Source organism: Simochromis diagramma, unplaced genomic scaffold (assembly GCF_900408965.1).
Source record: "Simochromis diagramma unplaced genomic scaffold, fSimDia1.1 OVJJ01000602.1, whole genome shotgun sequence".
Classification (NCBI taxonomy): domain Eukaryota; kingdom Metazoa; phylum Chordata; class Actinopteri; order Cichliformes; family Cichlidae; genus Simochromis; species Simochromis diagramma.
In genome coordinates, this window is record NW_024387040.1 from 10294710 (window position 1) to 10314497 (window position 19788).

The 19788-nt window shown below is 39.7% G+C and overlaps 1 protein-coding gene across 1 annotated transcript in view; it reads right to left on the minus strand.

Annotated features, from left to right (window-relative positions):
• Window positions 1–19788, minus strand: part of LOC120741312 (cadherin-7-like) — a 109817-nt gene continuing 90029 nt past the window's right edge. The window contains 2 exon segments of the mRNA XM_040044109.1: window positions 1–4174; window positions 14471–14719. Coding sequence (XP_039900043.1) covers window positions 3660–4174; window positions 14471–14719 — 764 coding nt within the window. The 3' untranslated portion in view covers window positions 1–3659.

The window sequence follows — 19788 nt, forward strand, 5'->3', positions numbered from 1 at the left end:
TCGACAATCTGAAGGAAAGCATGTTCCTCATCTCGCTGAGAGTCTCTGAAAATGGGCACCTCTTTGTCAGGGCAATTTGTTGATGATGCATGGTTATGATAAGAATTGAGTGAAGTGTCTGTGGCTGCCCAGGGCCTTGCCAGCCAAGGCGGCGGGGCCAACACAAGTAATCAGTCGAGGTCCAGATTGAGCCACCGATAACACGGGGTCCCTGATTGCTCATAAGTACCCAAGGCAGCGGCCATTTAAAACAATTTCTGGTGATTTTGATTGACAGTCGGTCAATCAAAACCCACATCTTGTTGCTGCCGCTATCAGTGCTGGAGATTACATCTGGTGTCTTTGCTTGAGCCGCTGTCTTTCTGCTTCGATAAAGGAAATCTCATACACTTTATGTGTTCCGACAACTGCGTCAGGCTATATTATTACTTCAGTTTGTGTTGGGATAATTTTCTGTTTCATAAATTTTGCGCTTATTAATTATATATTAATATTTGACCTATGTTTCATTTCACTCTACTTTTTAACCCTACCCTTTCTTCCACGCTTCAGGGTAGTTTTATAGTTGTCTTTTTGGTTTTTACATTTAATTGATTGTATGTTTTTCCCTCAGTTCTCTTCCACTACTTGAGTTTTTCATCCACAGGTTTTAGCTGCATCCTTTTGGTGGGCTATGTGTAGCTCTCAAAAGTAATTTTTGGGGGCTTTTGAATATGGTATGCAAGAAGCTATCGTGCATTATAACCCATAAATATGTGAAGAAGAATACTATCCACATCTTCGCCTGTAGGTTTGCGTGAACTGCATGACAATGAGCACATATGGTGACCTTGGTTACTCCTGACTAACACTTGAAAAATCATGTTCTGTTTTTGCCAGGTTCAAAGCTTAAGAAAGTATGTCAATACCTGTAAGGAGATGGCATATTTACCAACCAAAGATGCATAACAATTTCATTGCAATCTCTTGCATCATTGTAAATTATACTGTCAATTGTATTCATGAACCTCTGAGTGCATTAAATGGAAAGAGATGCTAGTTGTCTACATTTTGACTAACACCTCTAAGGTGCAGGCTATAAACACAGCTGGCAAAAATATATTTTAAGGAAATGACAAAACTGGAATTAAATATAAAGAAATATATAATATGTATATCTGTTTGCCTTATAGTTTTAGTGTTCAGACACCTGTGGTATTGAAAGTGAAAGGCGGATACTTTCCACTAATAAAATTCACACGGTGGGGTAAACATCAAGTCAAAAAATGAAAATATTTACTCAAAAAACACAAAATCTGGAATACCGGTCAGGCTTCTGTGAACTTAGGCTGTCTCATTTGCTTCTGTGACTTCATGTAACTGCAAACCGACTCTCTTTCTCTCTCTGTCCATATATATGTATATCTGGAGAGTGAGTTTTCATAGTCAGTGTGATGAACGTTGTGGAAATGGTCACTTATAAAGACTGAATTTGTATGGTAAGTACCTATTACCATTGATGTCTAAAAAATGACTTGGTGGTGTTACACTGGTAAAATATCCTTTTAATATTGTAGTTTCACTAACTATAAAACATGCACCAGCCATAATTTAAACCAAACTCTGATCTTTTCAAAATCTTTTGATAAATAAACCTCATGGAGCGGTATTTGCTTGCCCTCCACAAAACAAAGTGTAGGATAAAAACTAATGAATAACCTTGTCTCACATTTCACAAATTACTGCGAATTGCTTCGTAAACAACATCCTCACATCTTGCTGTCCTCAAAAAAATAGGCCACAATGCTTGACAACTGTAGACCATGATTTTTGCTATATGTAATGCCAAAATTATGCATTTGAAAGAATTTTGGGGATCCTATGAAAACAGAAAGTAGTGCACATTGTTTATTTGCCATTTATCCTATTCCACCTATAATCATCTCTTTACTTTACTGTTCAAGCTTGGCTAATTTACAAAAATAGCGCTCAAATGGCCAAACATGAACCTTGCAATCACCACACAAGCCTCCGTGGAGTGTGAATGCTTTGTCACTACAAGGCCTTTCAACTACTTAAAGGCACATCAAAAAATGTATGAAAAAAATAAAGTTCTCTTTTCTCTTTCTTCCTCCTTCTTCTCCCCAGTTACTTGAGATCCCTAAATGCGCAGAGAATAAAGTCAAGATTTTTTTAGTCATTAATTAGATGGTCTTTTGGATTTTAATTTTCCTTTTTTAACCCAGAGTTCATGTATTTGTACACATGTTCAGAAGGATTGAAAGAAAGTGCGTCGATCTTTTAAGGAACTGAATGTCAATTTTATTTTCAGCAAAAGATAAAAACATCATTTGCACAGTTCTGCCTCTTCAAAATAAATAAGAATACATATCAGTGTACATGTGGACACCTAGTTGTAACATAATTTGTTTAAGCTGGAAAAGAAAATTGGCACAAAATGATTATCATACAGTGTGTCCTTTCACCATCAATATTCAAACCACTGACATTATTTACTTCATTTCTGAAATACAATATATGCTGGAATCTGCAAACTACAGAAGCAAAAGTCATTTACTTACAAACTGCAACTTCACCCAGGTTAGGACCGTCACTTCAGAAACATTTATTTATTTTTTTTAGTCAAGGTGTTGTGAACTTGCAATCAAGCACAGCGAGGACAGATCCATCAGTGACAGTTTCTGGTGTAGCAAACATTCCCAGACCCAACCTGCCTTGTACAAAAGCAAAACAACTAAATCCTGACAGATTATACCTCAGAAATTATACATTTGACTTGGCAATAGAAAGGCTGAAGAAAAAACAGACTGAGACAAACACTACATTGCAACTTCTGCAAAATGTATTGTTGGGAGAAGAAGAGAAATGATGTTTTCCTGTTTCACCCAGTGGAGACATCAAAATGACGAGCATGTCATTCTTTTTATGATTTGCACAACTTTTGTCTTCACATCATTTCCTTAGCACATCAAATACTTGTTTATACTTTATTATATGTGTGCAGTTGCACTTCATATAGTGTTGAAGGATATTTCTGAGTCCGTGAATAATGTGGCTCCGGATTTCAGTGTTTGTGAAAAACAGCCCCTCATCACCCTGCTCCCCGTCCCAAAGATAGAAGAAGGAGAAGAAAAAAAATCCCATATAAATTGCTGTCAAATTTCATATGAACAGTCAAGTGACTACTGATTAGCCGCTAGAGACACAGCCTTTCATGAGAAATTTTTTATGTTTTTTTAGCACAAAGATAGCAAAGGAATGCTTCAAAGCAAGAGTGCTGGACCGGTGCCCATCACAGGAATGAAAGGACAGGTGCCTCCCCGTAAAAATGCTCCAACATGTATGCATTCTGCAGTCAATGGTTGGACCCAAGCCCAAAATCTGAAACCTTTAATGTCTTTTCCACACAAGGTTTCCTCCTCAGTCAAGCCACTTTTGAAGTCCGTGTCAAAACTCACCATGGCACGCTTTTCAAAATCCATACAGGGAGGTAAACAAACCAAAAAAACCTTTGAAGTCAAAGTGTTTTTCTTTCAGTCTCTTGTGTTGTCTTTGAATCTTTTCCTCCAATGCACTAAGGCAGACAAAATCATTTTCTCTGACAATAAATTACTATTATTTTTTGGAGTCCCACAAATGTTAAGAAACACATTTAGTGGCTATGACAAGACAGTGGTGCTATCGCTGTTGCCGTACAGGTCGGCCAGCTTTTTGAAGCGTGGTCCCCAGTTGCTGAGATAGTCATAGTTCTGATCTGAGTCTGTACTTAGTGACTCCAGTGAGCTTAGCGACTCAGCTACAGAGCCGCTACCTTCAAAAGCATACGTCTGCAGAGAGTCGTACGGGGGAGCTGATGGGTCCACGTCGGCATCCTTCAGTCGCTCCCAAATAAACTCTCGAAACACCACATTGTCTGGTAGGGATTTATAGGATGGGCGAGAAGCTGAGGGGTAATGAAAGAAAGTAGGGGTATCTGGTGTGACGTCTCGTCGTACATTGGGGTCTCTGATGACATTGAGGTTACGCAGGGTCACCATGTCGAAGGCCTCTGTGTCCTCCTCGCCCCCTCCCTCATCGTCGTAACGAACGATGTTTTCTCTGATATCTCTTTCCTCTTCCAGAATCAGAGGTTCTTTTCTTCTCCGACGCATAGTCACAATTAGTAGAACCATGACTGCGAAGAAAAGCAGAAATCAGTCAGTAATAAGTGACATTCTTTCCATTCCAATCAGCTGAAAAGATACAAGAACAGATGAAAAAAGTAATTTCCACCTAAGAGTGCTTGTACTTTAAGAGTTCATAACATAGAACAAGTGGGAAGCTTGCAGAGAGGCATGATGCAATTGAGTGTGTTGGCAAACAAGTAAGAGATACAAATTATCATCTTACTGTAAGCGCTTGAATCGGATTGCATTCGACTGAAGTGCTTAAAACAATCATGACTAGACATGAGACACGAGATCATGAGAATCTATGCTGATATAAATTGTTTGAGGTAATTTAAACACATGCTAAAAGTAAATGAAACAAAACCAAAACAAAACAAAGCAAAACACCTCTTTATAGCAACTGAACAAAAATGGCTGAAAAAGGTCCTGAGAGGGAAAATTATTCAGATGGGCGTTCAAGCATGGAAATATAGCAGTTAGCTTAAATAGATAATTGAAATTGTTCGCTAAAAGTAACTGAAAATAAGTTTAGTAAATATCAAACTGTTGCAGTGATAAGCTAAAAGCAATGCAGCTAAATAGTTAACTAAAGTAACTGACTGAAAAAGCTCTTAAAAGAAATTAATAAAGGTTCAAAATGGGTGATCAAAGTAATTAATAAATGCTAGCTAAAAGTAGTTAGCTAAATCTGATATTTAGCTAACATTAACTGAACGGGTAAACAGCTGCTGGGTAAAGCAACAATGGATGGAAACTGACAAACAATCAAGGTGTCCAAAAATGATGTATGATTATGTTGCACATAACGGGTAACTGTTCAAATAGAGCACAAGTGCAAACTTCATCACATACCCAACTTTCAGACCAACAAATGTAGTGCAGAATATTTACTATCCGTTTTGTTTGCTTATTCAAGTCAAAGTCAATGGGGACTGGAGCCTATTGCAGTTGCCATGGGCTGAAAATTGGGGTACAATCTGGACAGGTTGATAGCCCATCACTCACATTTACACCCATGACCAATTTAGAGCCACCAATTAACTTCTCCTGCATGTCTTTAGACTCTGAGGGGAAGCCAGATTACCCTTAGCGGGAGCTACTTGCTGTGATGAGACGGCGCTAACCACCATGCTGCCTATAAACTCAGTCAATAAATAAAAAATGCACACATTTGGTGGGTGATGTGTTTCCTCACTGACTGGGTATTGATTCATTCAGGGCTTGTCGGAGCATGTCTGATAAAATAGCTTGGAAACCGCCGCCCTATCAATTCAATGGTAGTGCTTTGCAAATTCTATTAGTTACAAAGCTAAAACTGTCATGTAATATGCTGTATTTCGTCCCTCTGTGTTTTCCACCTCCTACGTTTTGCTTCAAGACTTGTACAAAACTCCACCAAACTGAAATCCTTGGTCCTCTGAGATCTTGCCAGAAGCCCTCCTCCAGCCCCTGTTCCCTCTCCCATACATTATTGCTGAAAATAACTCTACGCCCAAGCAAACTGGCAAATGTCTAATGATCCTCTATCCATCAATGTCAGGCTGGTGCCAGTGAAATATCGTTCCGTGGGCCCATATTTCTTTTCCTTCTCGGCATCAAGCTACTGCAGGCAACACAGAAAGAGGCCCTGGATCCAAATTCAAACACCACTTCACACCCTCTAATAAGGGAGCAAATGGAAGAGATGGAAGGCAGGAAAGTGTCACATGGAAACACTGCAGGAGATGAATGGACAGCTTTCTGTGGGCTTTTTGGTGACTGTGTGTACCCTATAACAAAAGCACTATGTAGTAGTATATAAACCAGATTTTGTGAAATATTTGGACTAGTCCTTCACTCAAACAATGCTACCAATATCCATGATACTTTTCAGCGCTTTGGGAAAGAATGCCAAACATTTCTGTGGAAGATTTTAAGCAACTCGAGTCGTTCTAAATTCTATTCAAATCAGCAAGGCTTCTCCAAAGTGAATTACAAAGTGGCACATTGAAATAGAATATTCTCAGTGCTTTCCAGCAAAGCTCTTTAGGTTTTAATGCCTAGAAGGCAGCCACAATGCATCACAGACTGGAAACGGGCCAACATCCAATCACAACCCAAAGGATGAGCAGGTGGATGGTCGGGCATACAAATAGTCAGTCTGTGTCAGGTACCAGGGGTCTTGTAAGAGATGATTTCCAGCCGAGGCAGTTTAACAAACACAACCGTGAAATGACAGGAGCCCCACTTTTCATAGCACATGTACTGAAGATGTATACTAAATCACAAATAGACAAAAAGGAGATCAATTTAGTGCTACAAAGGCTTTTGCTGTAATTGAATTGCTTAAATGATCTCCCCCACACAATCGATTGCAAACAAGGTGAGTTTTCAGTGTTGCCCTTTTCTTTCCAGCAAGCATCACTTTCTCATTAGAGTATTTTTCTATGCGCTGTGATTCTGGTGAAGCCAGGACTGATTATTTACTCATTTTGTCACCCACACACAATCTATGTCTCTTCGTTGCAATGTAATTTATGAGGGGCTGTGAGGCTGTCTGACATGAGTGGAAGCTCAATGTTTAAATACTAATTAATGGTACACAGACAATTGTTAATGCCATTCATATTTAAAAAAAAGAAAAAGAAAAGAAGCACCGCTTTTAAATTATTAAGGACTCTGAAGACCCATTTCATTACTCCTACTATGAGTATTGATGCCCAGCATGAAGACAATTTTCTGACAACTTTTAGCACTTTCTACTTTTCTGACCTCCCCTGTGTGCTTTTGAGTGCTTTTTTCACTTGCATGCACTAAATCAGAATTTAGAAACATACTGAACTGGTACATCTCTCCAAGCTACATCTGCATAGATCATATGTAGTGAACAGCTAAGTTTTTTTTTTTTTATTAGTTTATTTTTTCTCACTCTAGTTAGTATAGTTAGTTAGTATATCACTTTTTGTTTAGTATCAGTCGTTTCGATAAGGCCACTTTGGATGGACAGAGCTCTACTGCAGTGATTAAAAGTCCACACAGCCAACCAATCCAAAATAGCCATGAGAAACATGAAGACCATCAGGATAACATATGGAGTACAAATGAGGGAACATAACATAAAAATGAAACACAGGACTATAAATACACACAGAACACTAAATAGGGAGCAAGAAACAGGTGAGGGCAGAACACTGGTGGACACAGGTAATGGTAGTTAGGAGGGAGGAAGAAAGAGGCAGGGAGTAATACAAAAGAAAACAACCCTTCAAAGTAAAACAGAAAATAACCAATGATGAAGCCCACAAACACCATCCATCCATCCATCCATCCATCCATCCAAGCTGGTATTGGATGAGAGGCTGGGTACACCCTGGACAGGTCACCAGTCTATCGCAGGGTCAACATAGAGAGACAGACAACCATCCATCCATCCATTCGCTTCCGCTTATCCTTTTCAGGGTCGCGGGGGGCGCTGGAGCCTATCCCAGCTGTCATAGGGCGAGAGGCAGGGTACACCCTGGACAGGTCACCAGTCTGTCGCAGGGCTAACACACAGGGACAGACAACCATTCAAACTCAAATTCACGCCTACGGCCAGTTTAGAATCTCCAGTCAACCTAACCCCACGTACGTCTTTGGACTGTGGGAGGAAGCCGGAGTACTGATCCAGACACAGTGAGAACACCACCAGAATCAAAAACACGAGAACAGCAGCAAAGTCAAAATTCTCAGTAATATTAAAAATGGATCAAAATCCTGGCATCATAATGGCGTGTTGCCACAGGCTGAGTTTTTATTAAAAGTTATTAAACATTTTTCTTTTCAAAGATGAATTGGATAAACTAAAGAACATCATACTAAAACATGTTGTGACCCAATTATTATCTCAGTCAAGCTCCTATGTAGGCATGAGAAATCACTAACATCAGCTTTCTTAAGTGATGAGATAGCAACATATTCCAATCATGTCCAGGCTGGTCGCTGAAAGTTGCTTTATGGCTATGATCCAGAGACCAAACAGCAGTCAGTGGACCAAAGACCTAAGCAGGACCCAAGACCAAGCATGGATGAGTCACCTTCTTAACATTCACGAGATTATTGCCAGTTTGGTATTGAATCATTGTAAAGTCTCTAGTCAGAGGGCACTTTGAATGTGCAACTTTGCACCTCTAATATTTTAATGATTCAGAGCCAGTGAGCCTGTTCTTTTTTATTTTATGCCAAAAAGCACAGCAACGCCTGAAAAAGAATTGCTGTATGATATTACTATTGATTTATTTTGTAAAATGGGGATTTTTGGTATTTTGTAAGACATCCACGGTCCTGAAAACTACCCCCATCAACATGAAAATGCAAGAAATGATGCCAAACACTGTTAAGAGCAACAGGTGGTGATAAAACCCTAATCATATAGAAATGTTCTTTAATCAGAAGCATACAAACTATATCATCGTGCACAGTCTGATGTCAAAAAAGGAGATAAAGGCACACACAAGACAAAAACCTTCATCAGTGAACTGAGATGGCCTTTGTGCGTGGAAGGCCAAAACACATAGAAAAAGCTCTGTGCTACAAAATACCCTTGTACATGTAGACAGGGATTAAAACAGCATTTGACTGTTAGTGTGTGGGTTGTTGTAATGAGACTGAGGTAGGTTTGGATCTGACTTGGTAAAAATAAATAATGTTTCCAGTGTCTATACATAGTTTTGCAAAACAGAGAGCAAATCAAGTCTGAAGGATTTGACTTAAATGCCATCCACACACAGCTTCACTCACCGTGACCTTAAAGTTGGATATTTTTAATAATTTAAAATCAGAGATGAGCCCCAAAGTAAAGTTTTGAAGTGATCTGTTTTGTTGTCTCCAACCAAAACTCAAAAGCAACAACAAAAAAAAACACAGCCTCGCACTGCAGAAGCAGATGATTGGCAAACGACTGGCACAATTAAGCGATTTTCAAAACAGCGCCTGATTGGGTTTCTGAAGGTGATATTTAATAGTGACAGACCTATGATTTCTAATTACAAGAACAAAGAACAGACAAGAAAGGAAAGGGACAGAAAATAACAGTGTCAAACCAAGGAGGTGTCACACCGCTTCAGAAACATAACAGATGTCGCTCTCTTCTGGGGATGACATTGTCTGTAGAAGCAAATAGATTCTGCACAACTTGATAAAGAGCAGGGAAACTATCACAATCATCGAATACAAAGCCTCCATTTGACTGGCCACATTTTATTATTTATCAGAGCTGCGATGTGTTTGCTGAAGGCTTCAAATGGCTTTTATGTCGCCTGTGCTGTTGCTGATATTATCTGTCACACTGTTAACTGTGCATCTGTCCCGATTATGCGCCTGCGCTTATTTACTGTTTTATCAACATTTATGTATTTATTTGCGTCCTCTGTATCCTCCTCCAAGCTGTTGCCACTTTTTCTCCAAATCCTTACAAGAGGTCTTTTCAGCTTTTGCCAAGCATAACGAAGACAAATTTGAAGTTAATTGACTTGCTCGGCTGAATAAAGGCTAATTTCCTTTTCTTCTTTTTATTTTCTTTTTTTTCTTTTTTTGCACGTCACACAGCGTTGTAATGATAGCAAACAACATTTCGCAATTTTAACAGTCAAAGCCAACGCGACCATTTTCAGGTCACAATGTGCACAGTCGAGCTGAAAGATCATATCTGAGAAAGAAATCGTCTGCTGTGTGAATGCAGACACATAAATAGAGACACAGACGGAAGACTTGCACAGGGGACATGGACTAAAATAAGAGACAGATGAGTAGACATGGTGATTTAAAGGATGAGTCTGATAAGAAATAGTCAGACAGAAATAACTGTCTGGAGATCTGGAGTGCTGCGTAATGTTCTAATTGGCCCTCTGGAGGACTGGGCAATATCTGACCTGTACTGGGGGAAAAAAAAACTGGATCATAATGTGATAATGATCCTCTCAGTTATTTGGATACATCATCCAAAAAGGACTGTCATTAAAAAGATTCTAAATGACTTAAAAAAATGCTTGTGTTGAGATGTTTTCAGGAACATAACTGCAAGAAGCAGAGAACAGGCTCAGTAATTAAATCTAAAAATATCAGCCTATGATTAATGGCCACTTAGCTTATGAGCATGTAGTGCTAAAGCTAATGCACACAGCTCTGTGGGCTTTGAAAGCAGACCAGCAAAAACGCCGCATTTTCTTTAAGCTCCCGTGAAGCTCCAAGCTCCAGGACAAAGTGGAGGAGTGACACTCCGAAGAGCTCTCCACACGCAACATGCATTGTAGTTTTTAGACCTGTCATGAGGACAGATAGCTAGAATCAGCGTTACTGGTGGAAGTGCGTGCTCCACTCACCTGATGAGAGGGAGAGAGAGAGATTGATGTTAGAAAAGAAGGGGAGAGGGATGGAAAAAAAAAGAAGACATAAGACTAACGGCACCTGAGGATGACAGCAGGGAGACAGCTCCGGTCTTATTCCGGCTCATGTCTCGTCCACAACAATACAATCACACGCAATCACAGCCTCAATTGCTACCTGCAGATTGAAAAAGATCTTGATGGAACACTATCAAGGAAGATCAGAATAAAGGATTGGGCAACGTGGGCACGCATGGGCTGTTAATACGAGGGAAACTAGAGGTCTCTGGTGGGGGTGGATGGGACAAACAGACACAAAGAGGAAACAGCGAAAAGGACAGAGGCCAGTTGAGCAAAACAGACTGATGGGTAAAGCTACGGAGCTAAGGACACACAGTCACATTCACACAAACACAGAAACTTGGAGGTATATTAAACTTTAGGCCATTAGTTCCATGCCCATGGCCTGAGGACATGTTGTGTAGAATAGAGGCAGCTTTCATTAGAGGTGCCACGCTCAGGGTTGCACTGCTACGTATTTCCCCCTGTTGCTCTTTTGAAGTTTTCATTTATCAAAGAAAGTGCTCTCTGTCGCAATGAAAAGAAGGCAGACCTCAAGGGGACTAGGATGATAAGCAAAGTTTGACCCCATCAAAGATCTCATTTCAGTTATTGTATATGCTGTTTAGATCCACCTCGGCTTTCAGTGAAGATCATCTAAGCGTTAAACTATGACTCTGCCCTGATGGGGTAAGGCTTTATCTGTGGGTTTTATGAGCAACGATGCAGCCAGGAGCTGACGGCTCACTGCTGCATCATCTATAAGAGTATGCTAATGAATTCTCATTTACAAGTGTCTTTACTAATATCTTAACATATGGTGTTACAGAAAAACAGTAACAGAGTGCCCTTGAAATGCAGTATTCCATACAGTACTTATCTATATGACCTCCTTGTATTATTATTAGGTTAATAAAATACACTGACATGTATCTGGGGGAAGCTGTAATAAGAGCTCTCTAAAAAATGATCTAAAATCTAAAATCTCATCACTGACTCAGTCTGCCTTCAGGCACTGCTTTCTCTCAATAAAAATGCACATTATTACACTGGATTCTTTTTTCTTTAACGTAAATGCAAGAGTGCTGGGCTGTAGCAAAAATGACACACACACACACACATATATATATATATATATATATTGTTCCTGGGATCTGCTGGAGCCACTCGCCCAGCTTGGGGGTCACTGCATCAAGTGCTCTGCTGGGACCACTGTTACCTTCACCCTCCACATCTTTATGAGCTCTTCTCTGAGCCCTTGGTACTTGGTACAATATATGCATTTAACAATAAAGACTATAACAATTAAATTTGTTTAAACAGATGTTTAAGCAAGTTTTTTTTTAGAAAATGAATCCTATTTCGCGAAAGTCAGACGATGTAAATCAAGGTGATCTTTTATCTGTTCTTGACTTACTTTAGTAAAAAAAATGACATGAAGAATTTTACCACAAGATGAGCACAAAAACCATTACACTAACTCTAGCCAACTGATCCTGTTGGCATGATTTCAGTTGTATTTCACTTGTAAACATCCAGGGCTGACCGACTGAGGTCACGTGTATTTACCAAAGAGCAAATATGAGAGGCAGCTATCTCCCCCAGGTTTGACCTCTGCAAGACCTGAAGATGCAACTCTATTTTAGCAAGAAATCTCTTGCACACTCAGCTGCCTGGAGAATGCATAACAAGCACGGTCTAAATGCACTGTAGATGCTGAGGTGAGCTGTGGTTCTCACATAGTGCACGACTGTAAAGCTACATTACCAACACTTAATTCTGTACTTACTCCTGAACTACAAGGTTTAAAGTTAGCTTAAGTATATCCCCACTGCAACTTAACAGACAAATGGAGCTAAGCTTGTATGCTGTTCAGCCAGACAACTAGGAAGAAATGCTTAAGTCTACAGAAACTCTCAGCTTCCTGCCTACTCTTGATTTGCTAAGGGGCTTAATTATCATAGGAGTTGACAAGGTCAGAGGTGGGGGAGGGTTTATTTTACTTACAAGCAGCCAGGCTTTTTAGCAATTTTTGGTGGTCTTGAGCAATACTTTTCAAGGCTTTCTGAAAGTCTTTCAAAGTTCTTCTTTGGACAATCGCTGCTTTTTTCATTTATTTAGAGTCCAGTCATTATAAAAGCCAAGCATAAAAAAGAGCATCTAACTCAAAGGAGGAACCAGTGTCGTGTCTACATATAACAGTCACCTTTTTAAATTGGGTCTTTAGGCAGCTTGTTGCAAAAGCAGTAATTTGCTACAGTGAGTCTACCAAAAATGCCAAAGATAGCAGAGTTTGACAGGTATAATATGTGTGTGTTTGTAGGTACACGTAAGTTCTTTGTGCTTTTGTGATGCTGAGAAAAAGATGCTCAAGAGATGTTAGTGAAAGAAATGACACTATATAGCCTTGCAAGCCGTTTTACTGATGTAATCTCACAGGCTATAACATTATCAGATCACACTCATATACATGTTATAGTGCTGCTGCTTCTTCATGCTTATTTGCTTACTGGGTTTTCACACATTTTATGTATTATTATAGACCAAAGAATTCGTTGATGAATAGGCTGCAGTAGTACTCAGATACAAACAATCTTATAAGGAGAAATCAAGACGCCCGTGTGGAGCCATAACAATGTTTTTATCGCGCTTTCTTCTGCTGTTTTCTTGCATTCACTGATTTGGCTTGTTTGTCATTCGTCATATTTGCAATTAGGGCGAAGCAGCTTGGCAACAAACACACAATTCAAGCTGAAGTTTACAGCTCAGGGACCGCTGTTCTTTGTTGAGATTCAGGGTATAACTGCTTCACTTCACCAAGTTAAATATTAGCTGCTTGTGGTAAACTCTACAATGACAGCCGATGTCTTGGCTCTGTTCAGTCATTGTTTGTGCAACATCAGTAGCCATTAGTTGCTGAGGCTGTCTAGAGATCTGCTTTTGGACAGAGTTTTAGCATTTCCTGTATGATTTTCTGCTGTGCTGCATGCTGCACCCATCTACCCATCTGCCCGTAATTGCATTAGTATCGATTTGGCTTTAATTTTAAGTTCTCATAAAGAGCTGAGGTCATTTTTGTATGATTGGTTCTTAATTGGAGAAATCCGAGGGCATGAAGCACTTGCTTAAGTAGGTCAGTGAGCAATGGTGCGAGGTATTGTACAAAATCTTTAGCTGCTAGCGCTATAGCCACATTAGGGAAAACAGCAGTTGAAGACCAGCAGCACGACTAAAATGACAGCGTTGCCTCTGAAATGGTTAGTTCAAAAATAGGGAATGGGTCTGCAACCACTCACGGTCGGTTGCCGTCTTCAAAGCAACTTAAGGTAATAAGATAGTAACAAAACAGAGTCAGACTGAGTTTCTAACTGAATGGGGTAAAATTGGCAATTGCATAGAATCTGTTATTGATAATATAAAAAAAAAAACACCTCTTTCTTGTTGCAAATCTGTAGCTATCTACACACACAGAAATTGGCATTCAACATTCAACAGAAATTTACATAAACTACTTACATTCAGTCAAGAGTCAGAACGTCAAAAGATTTCAAACGAAATTTCAACACAAATAGCGATATGGTTGTGCAGTTAGGTGATTTGACTGTCAAGTTAGTGTAAAATGTTTTAATATATCCAAAATTGCATGCCCCCAAACCCCCCAAAAAACAAAAAACAATTCAAAACAAACAAAAAAAATAACCCAGGTTGTAGAAGTACAGCGTCTTTCACCCCTGCAATAAAGACGGTCCACTCTGGGCTGTCCAACCAATCCCATGAGCCACCAAAAAAAAGAAAGAAGAAGAAACAAACAAACACACACACACACACACCCACACATATCCACACAAGCTGCTGTTAACTGGACTTGCATCCGTGACACTAAGGTCATAGAGGGCTTACCCAGAAGTGTGATGATGCAGCCCAGAATAGCCAGGAGGGCACCTGTGCTGAGGCCAGTTGCTGTATAGGCCACAGCTCCACAAGACAAGGCCACTCCGTCAGAGTCACAGTCACACACTCGAACTGAGAGTGTATTTGTGCTGCTGAGAGCAGGACTTCCACTGTCCACAATCAACACAGGGAGTCGATACACAGGCTGCTCCCGTCTCCTGAAGCCACCTCGCTTTGTCAATATGGATGCTGTGTTGTCTGCAAAGTAGAGTTAAAGCATGAAAGCATCATATCACTTGTAAGAGAAGACATGGGAAGCTTTATTTAATCTGCATATCAAGTTTATTGGCTTCAAATGAACAATGAACTGCAAATATGTGACTAGCAGGGGCTTAACTTCTATCTTATAATGATTGCTGTGCTTTGGTTGTGCAGTTTGAAATGATTTTACAGTATTAAAAGCAGCAATGCCAACAGATGGTGTCATTAACACAATTGACACGCTGTGGCATCTCTCCCTGCTCTGACCACCTGTTGGCTAATAACAACTTTGGTTTGATGGTAAAATCTTATATGAAATCGCAGCACATGAAAGAGAAAGAGGCGGCTAGAAGAGAACAATGTGCCATTACATCAGCTGAAAAAAGCCATTTCATGTCAGCTATATCAATAGATTGAAATGCACTTTCAAATTTTAGCAGTGCATGATTGAAATGTAGATTTTTTTTTTTGCCTTGAAGGACAACTCCATTGTTTGTCTGGGGGATATTCAGATTGCTTTCAGAAGCCCAAGAACAAGGAGAAAATGAAAATACCGAGGAGTTCTCTTGCAAATGTGACATTAGTAAAATCAGGGGAGAAAAGTTTCCTCGTGGATGAATAAAAAACACACAGCTGGTTAGTAACAACTGTGATGGGTTGCACACTTAAAACGCTGAATAAATATGTTCTGCTGCTAAATGTGAAACATGTGGCTGTGCCTGGTATTTGTCCTCAAGGGACATCTGTGCGCAGGAAGGTGGAAAACACATATGAATAAAGTGCAAATGTTATGCCAGTATTTGATTACTGAACATGCTGTCCCACCCCTGATCATTAAACATGCTGCTACAACAGTCTCCACTACTAAATTTTGGAAGCTAACTACAGGCATTTGGTGCCATTCAGCCATGAATAAATAAATAGATAAGTAAACATGAGTACAGTCTGATTTTGACCAGTGTGGATTTGCAGTCTGTGCTCTAGTAAGGTGTTGGATGGGGTTAGGGCTCGGTGCAAGCCGGTCAGGATCCTCCACAACATGCTGGAAAAACCATCTCTTTATGAAACTGGTTTTGTGCGCTGGGAAACTGACATGTTGAAAAATGACAGGATCTTTTCCATATCCCTGAGCATTGTACTTGGCACACCTGAACACTAGAACCAAAAGACTAAGAAACAAGTGCTAAATGTTTTTTTCAACTCATATTTTAGTCTTTTAGTGTTTGACAGCAATAACACACATTGATCGTACAATTGATAAACTACTTGTAAACGTACTTCCTGTTAGAACTGGAAGTTCTAGTGATCTATTACCCGAAATTCCACAACAGTGCTATTTGTCATGTTTTCTTTTAGTAAAAAAAATCACTGATGTCTTGCGCCTTTAATACGTAGAGTTAGAACTGAGCCAAAATGGCTTGCAGCTAACCACAGGTATGTGGGCTTTAATCAGCGGGCAAGTCAACTATTGCATTGGCTGCACATATGAAACATGTTTGAAAGAAATAGTTAATAAAACATCAGGCAGCAACTGATCTTTACATATCACAAATTTTATTTTATCTGCTGATTCAACTCACCCACTGGAGAAGACTGCTGCTCAGCTTACTTCAGTCATATTCATGAACATGTTTGGCCCACTTTTAATTACATTTTATTAACCAGTAGTGCTGTTGTTCTCTAACTTTCCATCCATTGTAAAAGGAACCAGTTGCCACTTTAGTTTAGATTTAGAGGTCTTTATGAATTTTTTGTCTTTTGCCCTGTCTAACTCTCCTTACCTCCAACTGGTCGCAGCAGATGGCTGCCTGATTCTGCCTGATTCTGCCTGAGGTTTCTTCCTGTTAAAAGAGCGTTTTTCGTTCCCACTGTTACCAAATGCTTGCTCATAGGGGGTCGTTTGATTGCAGGGCTTTTCGCTGTAGGGTCAATATAAAGCATCTTGAGCATTACATGCTATCATTAGTTTCTTTTGAAATTTTTTAAGTTCAAAAGAAACTAATCCCAGAAATATTTTGTTAATAAGCGTCAAAGACTCATAACTGAAAGTCCTTCTTTCATCTCTTAGGCTACAAAACGTAACTTTATATATTTTTTTATTTTGGCCATCTTGACAGTAGGTAGACAAATTGATTGCTTCGTGAGGTGGTGTGAGGTGAACCACCTGCAGCTGAATGTGGCCAAAACAAAGAAGCTGGTGGTGGACTTCGGCTGAAACAGATCCCATTCCTCTCCTGTCTGCATTGGTGCGACTGATATTGAAATAGTCACATCCTATAGGTATCTAGGAGTTCATCTGGATCACAAGCTGGAGTGGTCTACCAACATGAACGCTCCCTATAAAGAGGGTCTGAGCCAGCTTTAATTTCTACGAAGGCTCAGATCCTTCAATGTATGCAGCAGGCTGCTCTATATGTTCTATCAGCCTTTTGTTGTGAGCCCCATCTCCTTTGCTGTGGCATGCTGGGGTGCATGCATCAAAAGCAAAGGACGCAAACAGACTGAACAAACGCATCAGGAAGGCTGAGTTTGCTGTTGGCATGAAGCTCGCCATCCTGGAGGAGGTGATCAGTGACAGGATTCTGGCAATCATGGACAATAACTCCCACCCCCTCCATAACACACTATAACCTGCAGTTTCAGCGACAGGTTCCTTCAACCTTGCTGTCTGGGGGAACGTTACAGGAAGTTGTTCCTTCCTGCTGCTATCAGGCTCTTTAATTCATTCACTTGGGTCAGATCCACACATGTGGAACAGTATTAATCACACCTCAATGCACCCTGTCACTTTTGTACACCACGACATATTTACACACATACTTGTACTTTTATATTTATATGTATATTTTTCTTTATACCTATAGCTCTATATTTATCTATTTATCCTAATGTGTATCTATTAGGGGTGCAACAATACTCGTATTGATATTGAACCGTTCGATGCAGTGCTTTCGGTTCGGTACGCATATGTATCAAACAATACAAATTTTAAAATTTATTTTATCAACTTTTCTTCTGACGATGCTGTCGGTGTTGAGCGCTCAGGCTAGGCTCGACAGTGCAGCCTAGGCGGAGTAGTCGAACGTAGATTCACTGAGCGCAGGGCAAGCTAGCGAGACAGAAGTTAAGCTCTTGTTGCAACATGGCAAATTGAACCTCCCCCACCCCCATTCAGATGTGGCGTTTGGAACTATTTTGGTTTTCGTGTGACGTATGACCCTGAAGGTAAGCGCGTCATGGACTAAAGTAAAACAGTATGTCGGATGTGCCACGCAATGCTCAATTACATTGGTGGGAACACAAGGAATATGACTGCACATTTACGCCGACATCATCCTAGTGCAAAGACAAGTGGAAGCAGACAAAAACAACAAGCACGCATGCTACAAACTTTACCCGAGTCATTTAGACAGCTGTTAGCACATGATTCTCCTTATGGGGACCTGATATGTTTAATATGCTGCTGAGAATATACCCCAGAAGAAGCGTGTAGTATAGCTTTTATTTTGGAAAGAGCCATTTCTCTGTAATAAACTCTCTTTTCCAAAGATGAGTGATTTCTCGATCAGATAGATTTATTTTTTCTATTACTTTGTTGTTTCAGCAACATTAAATTTAAAAACTGTACTTTTGAGTTAAAATATATATTTATAATTTTAATATATGACAAATTAAAAAGGCATGAACACTTTTTTGTATCGAAAAAATATCGAACCGTGACACCAAAGTATCGAACCGAACCGAACCGTGAATTTTGTGTGTCATTGCACCCCTAGTATCTATCATAACTCCATTTTCGATATGAGCGCTTGTTGTTTTTTTATATATTTGCTGCTATGACAACTCAATTTCCCTCTGGGACTAATAAAGTTTCTCTGATTCTGATTCTGAAAAGATATTCACATTTTCATCAGTTTTACATTTGTGAATTAAACTGAAAAAAAAGGGTATTATTTTTTTAAGGTTGCTTCTTTAAAAATGTATTTAAACAGACCTTAAATTGTATAACTGCGCAAACAAAATAACATTTCCTTGCATTGATTATTGTGTTTTCTTTGTTTAATTTCCATTGATTTGCATTTCCTTCGTTATGACGTACTAAATCATTAAAGCTCATACAGAATTCATTAAGAGTCATTTGGGTACCATGAAAAAAAAACACATATTAACATGCTGATACACATTACACTGGACACCACTGAACATACTATGTTGTTGTTGCAACATTTGTAAATGTGTCCATACAGTTCATTCAGTATACTCAACATACTGAATAAGAGGTTAATAGAATATCTCCTCAGAGAACCTTTTTCTATTCAAGCTGCCCTTAGTCTGCTAAGGTGTTACTAAAACAACAAGTACATGATGTAACACATGTCTGCACTCAGAAGGATTACTGTGGCACAACCTGGTTGCTGCTGCTGTTCTTTATACAAACTAACATTGCTGCCTGAGCCGAGCTCCCACACATGTGAACAAAACACTCGACAAAGGGCCATCACCTCAGAATGCACATCAGCTCAGCACATGCTATGCTTTTCAAAGCAGTGGGAATTCATGTAAGTAAGTAATGATGGAGTCAGACACAGTTCTCACATCTTTAAAAATATATGCAAATTACCACTTAGGCTTTTCTATAAGAACAACTAATTTCTACATCCACCCACTGTTTTGCTTGTAGGTGGATAACAAATCATTATGACACAAAGACAGTTTTCACCTTGTGTGTTTGATTTAAAGTTATTCCTTGATCCGACACATAGACACCTCGCACTAAGTTGAACAAAGTTATAGCAAGACTGAGTTCTCACTCGGATGTGCTCCAGTTACAGAGGAAGTTTGTTTCTGGATTTCGTTTTGATGAACAATTACCAAGAAAAAAAAGTAGAGGGGGCATTGTCACGGCAGAATAATGGTTTCATTTGGCAGTGCTGGGCATGCCGGGGGCCACCAGTTACTCTGTACTATTTTTTTTCCTGAGTCAGATTGCAGAGTGTATTATAGCCAGATACAGGGCAGATATAGGGAGCTGAGTGAGCAATGGCTAAAGTGTCAATTGCATTGCT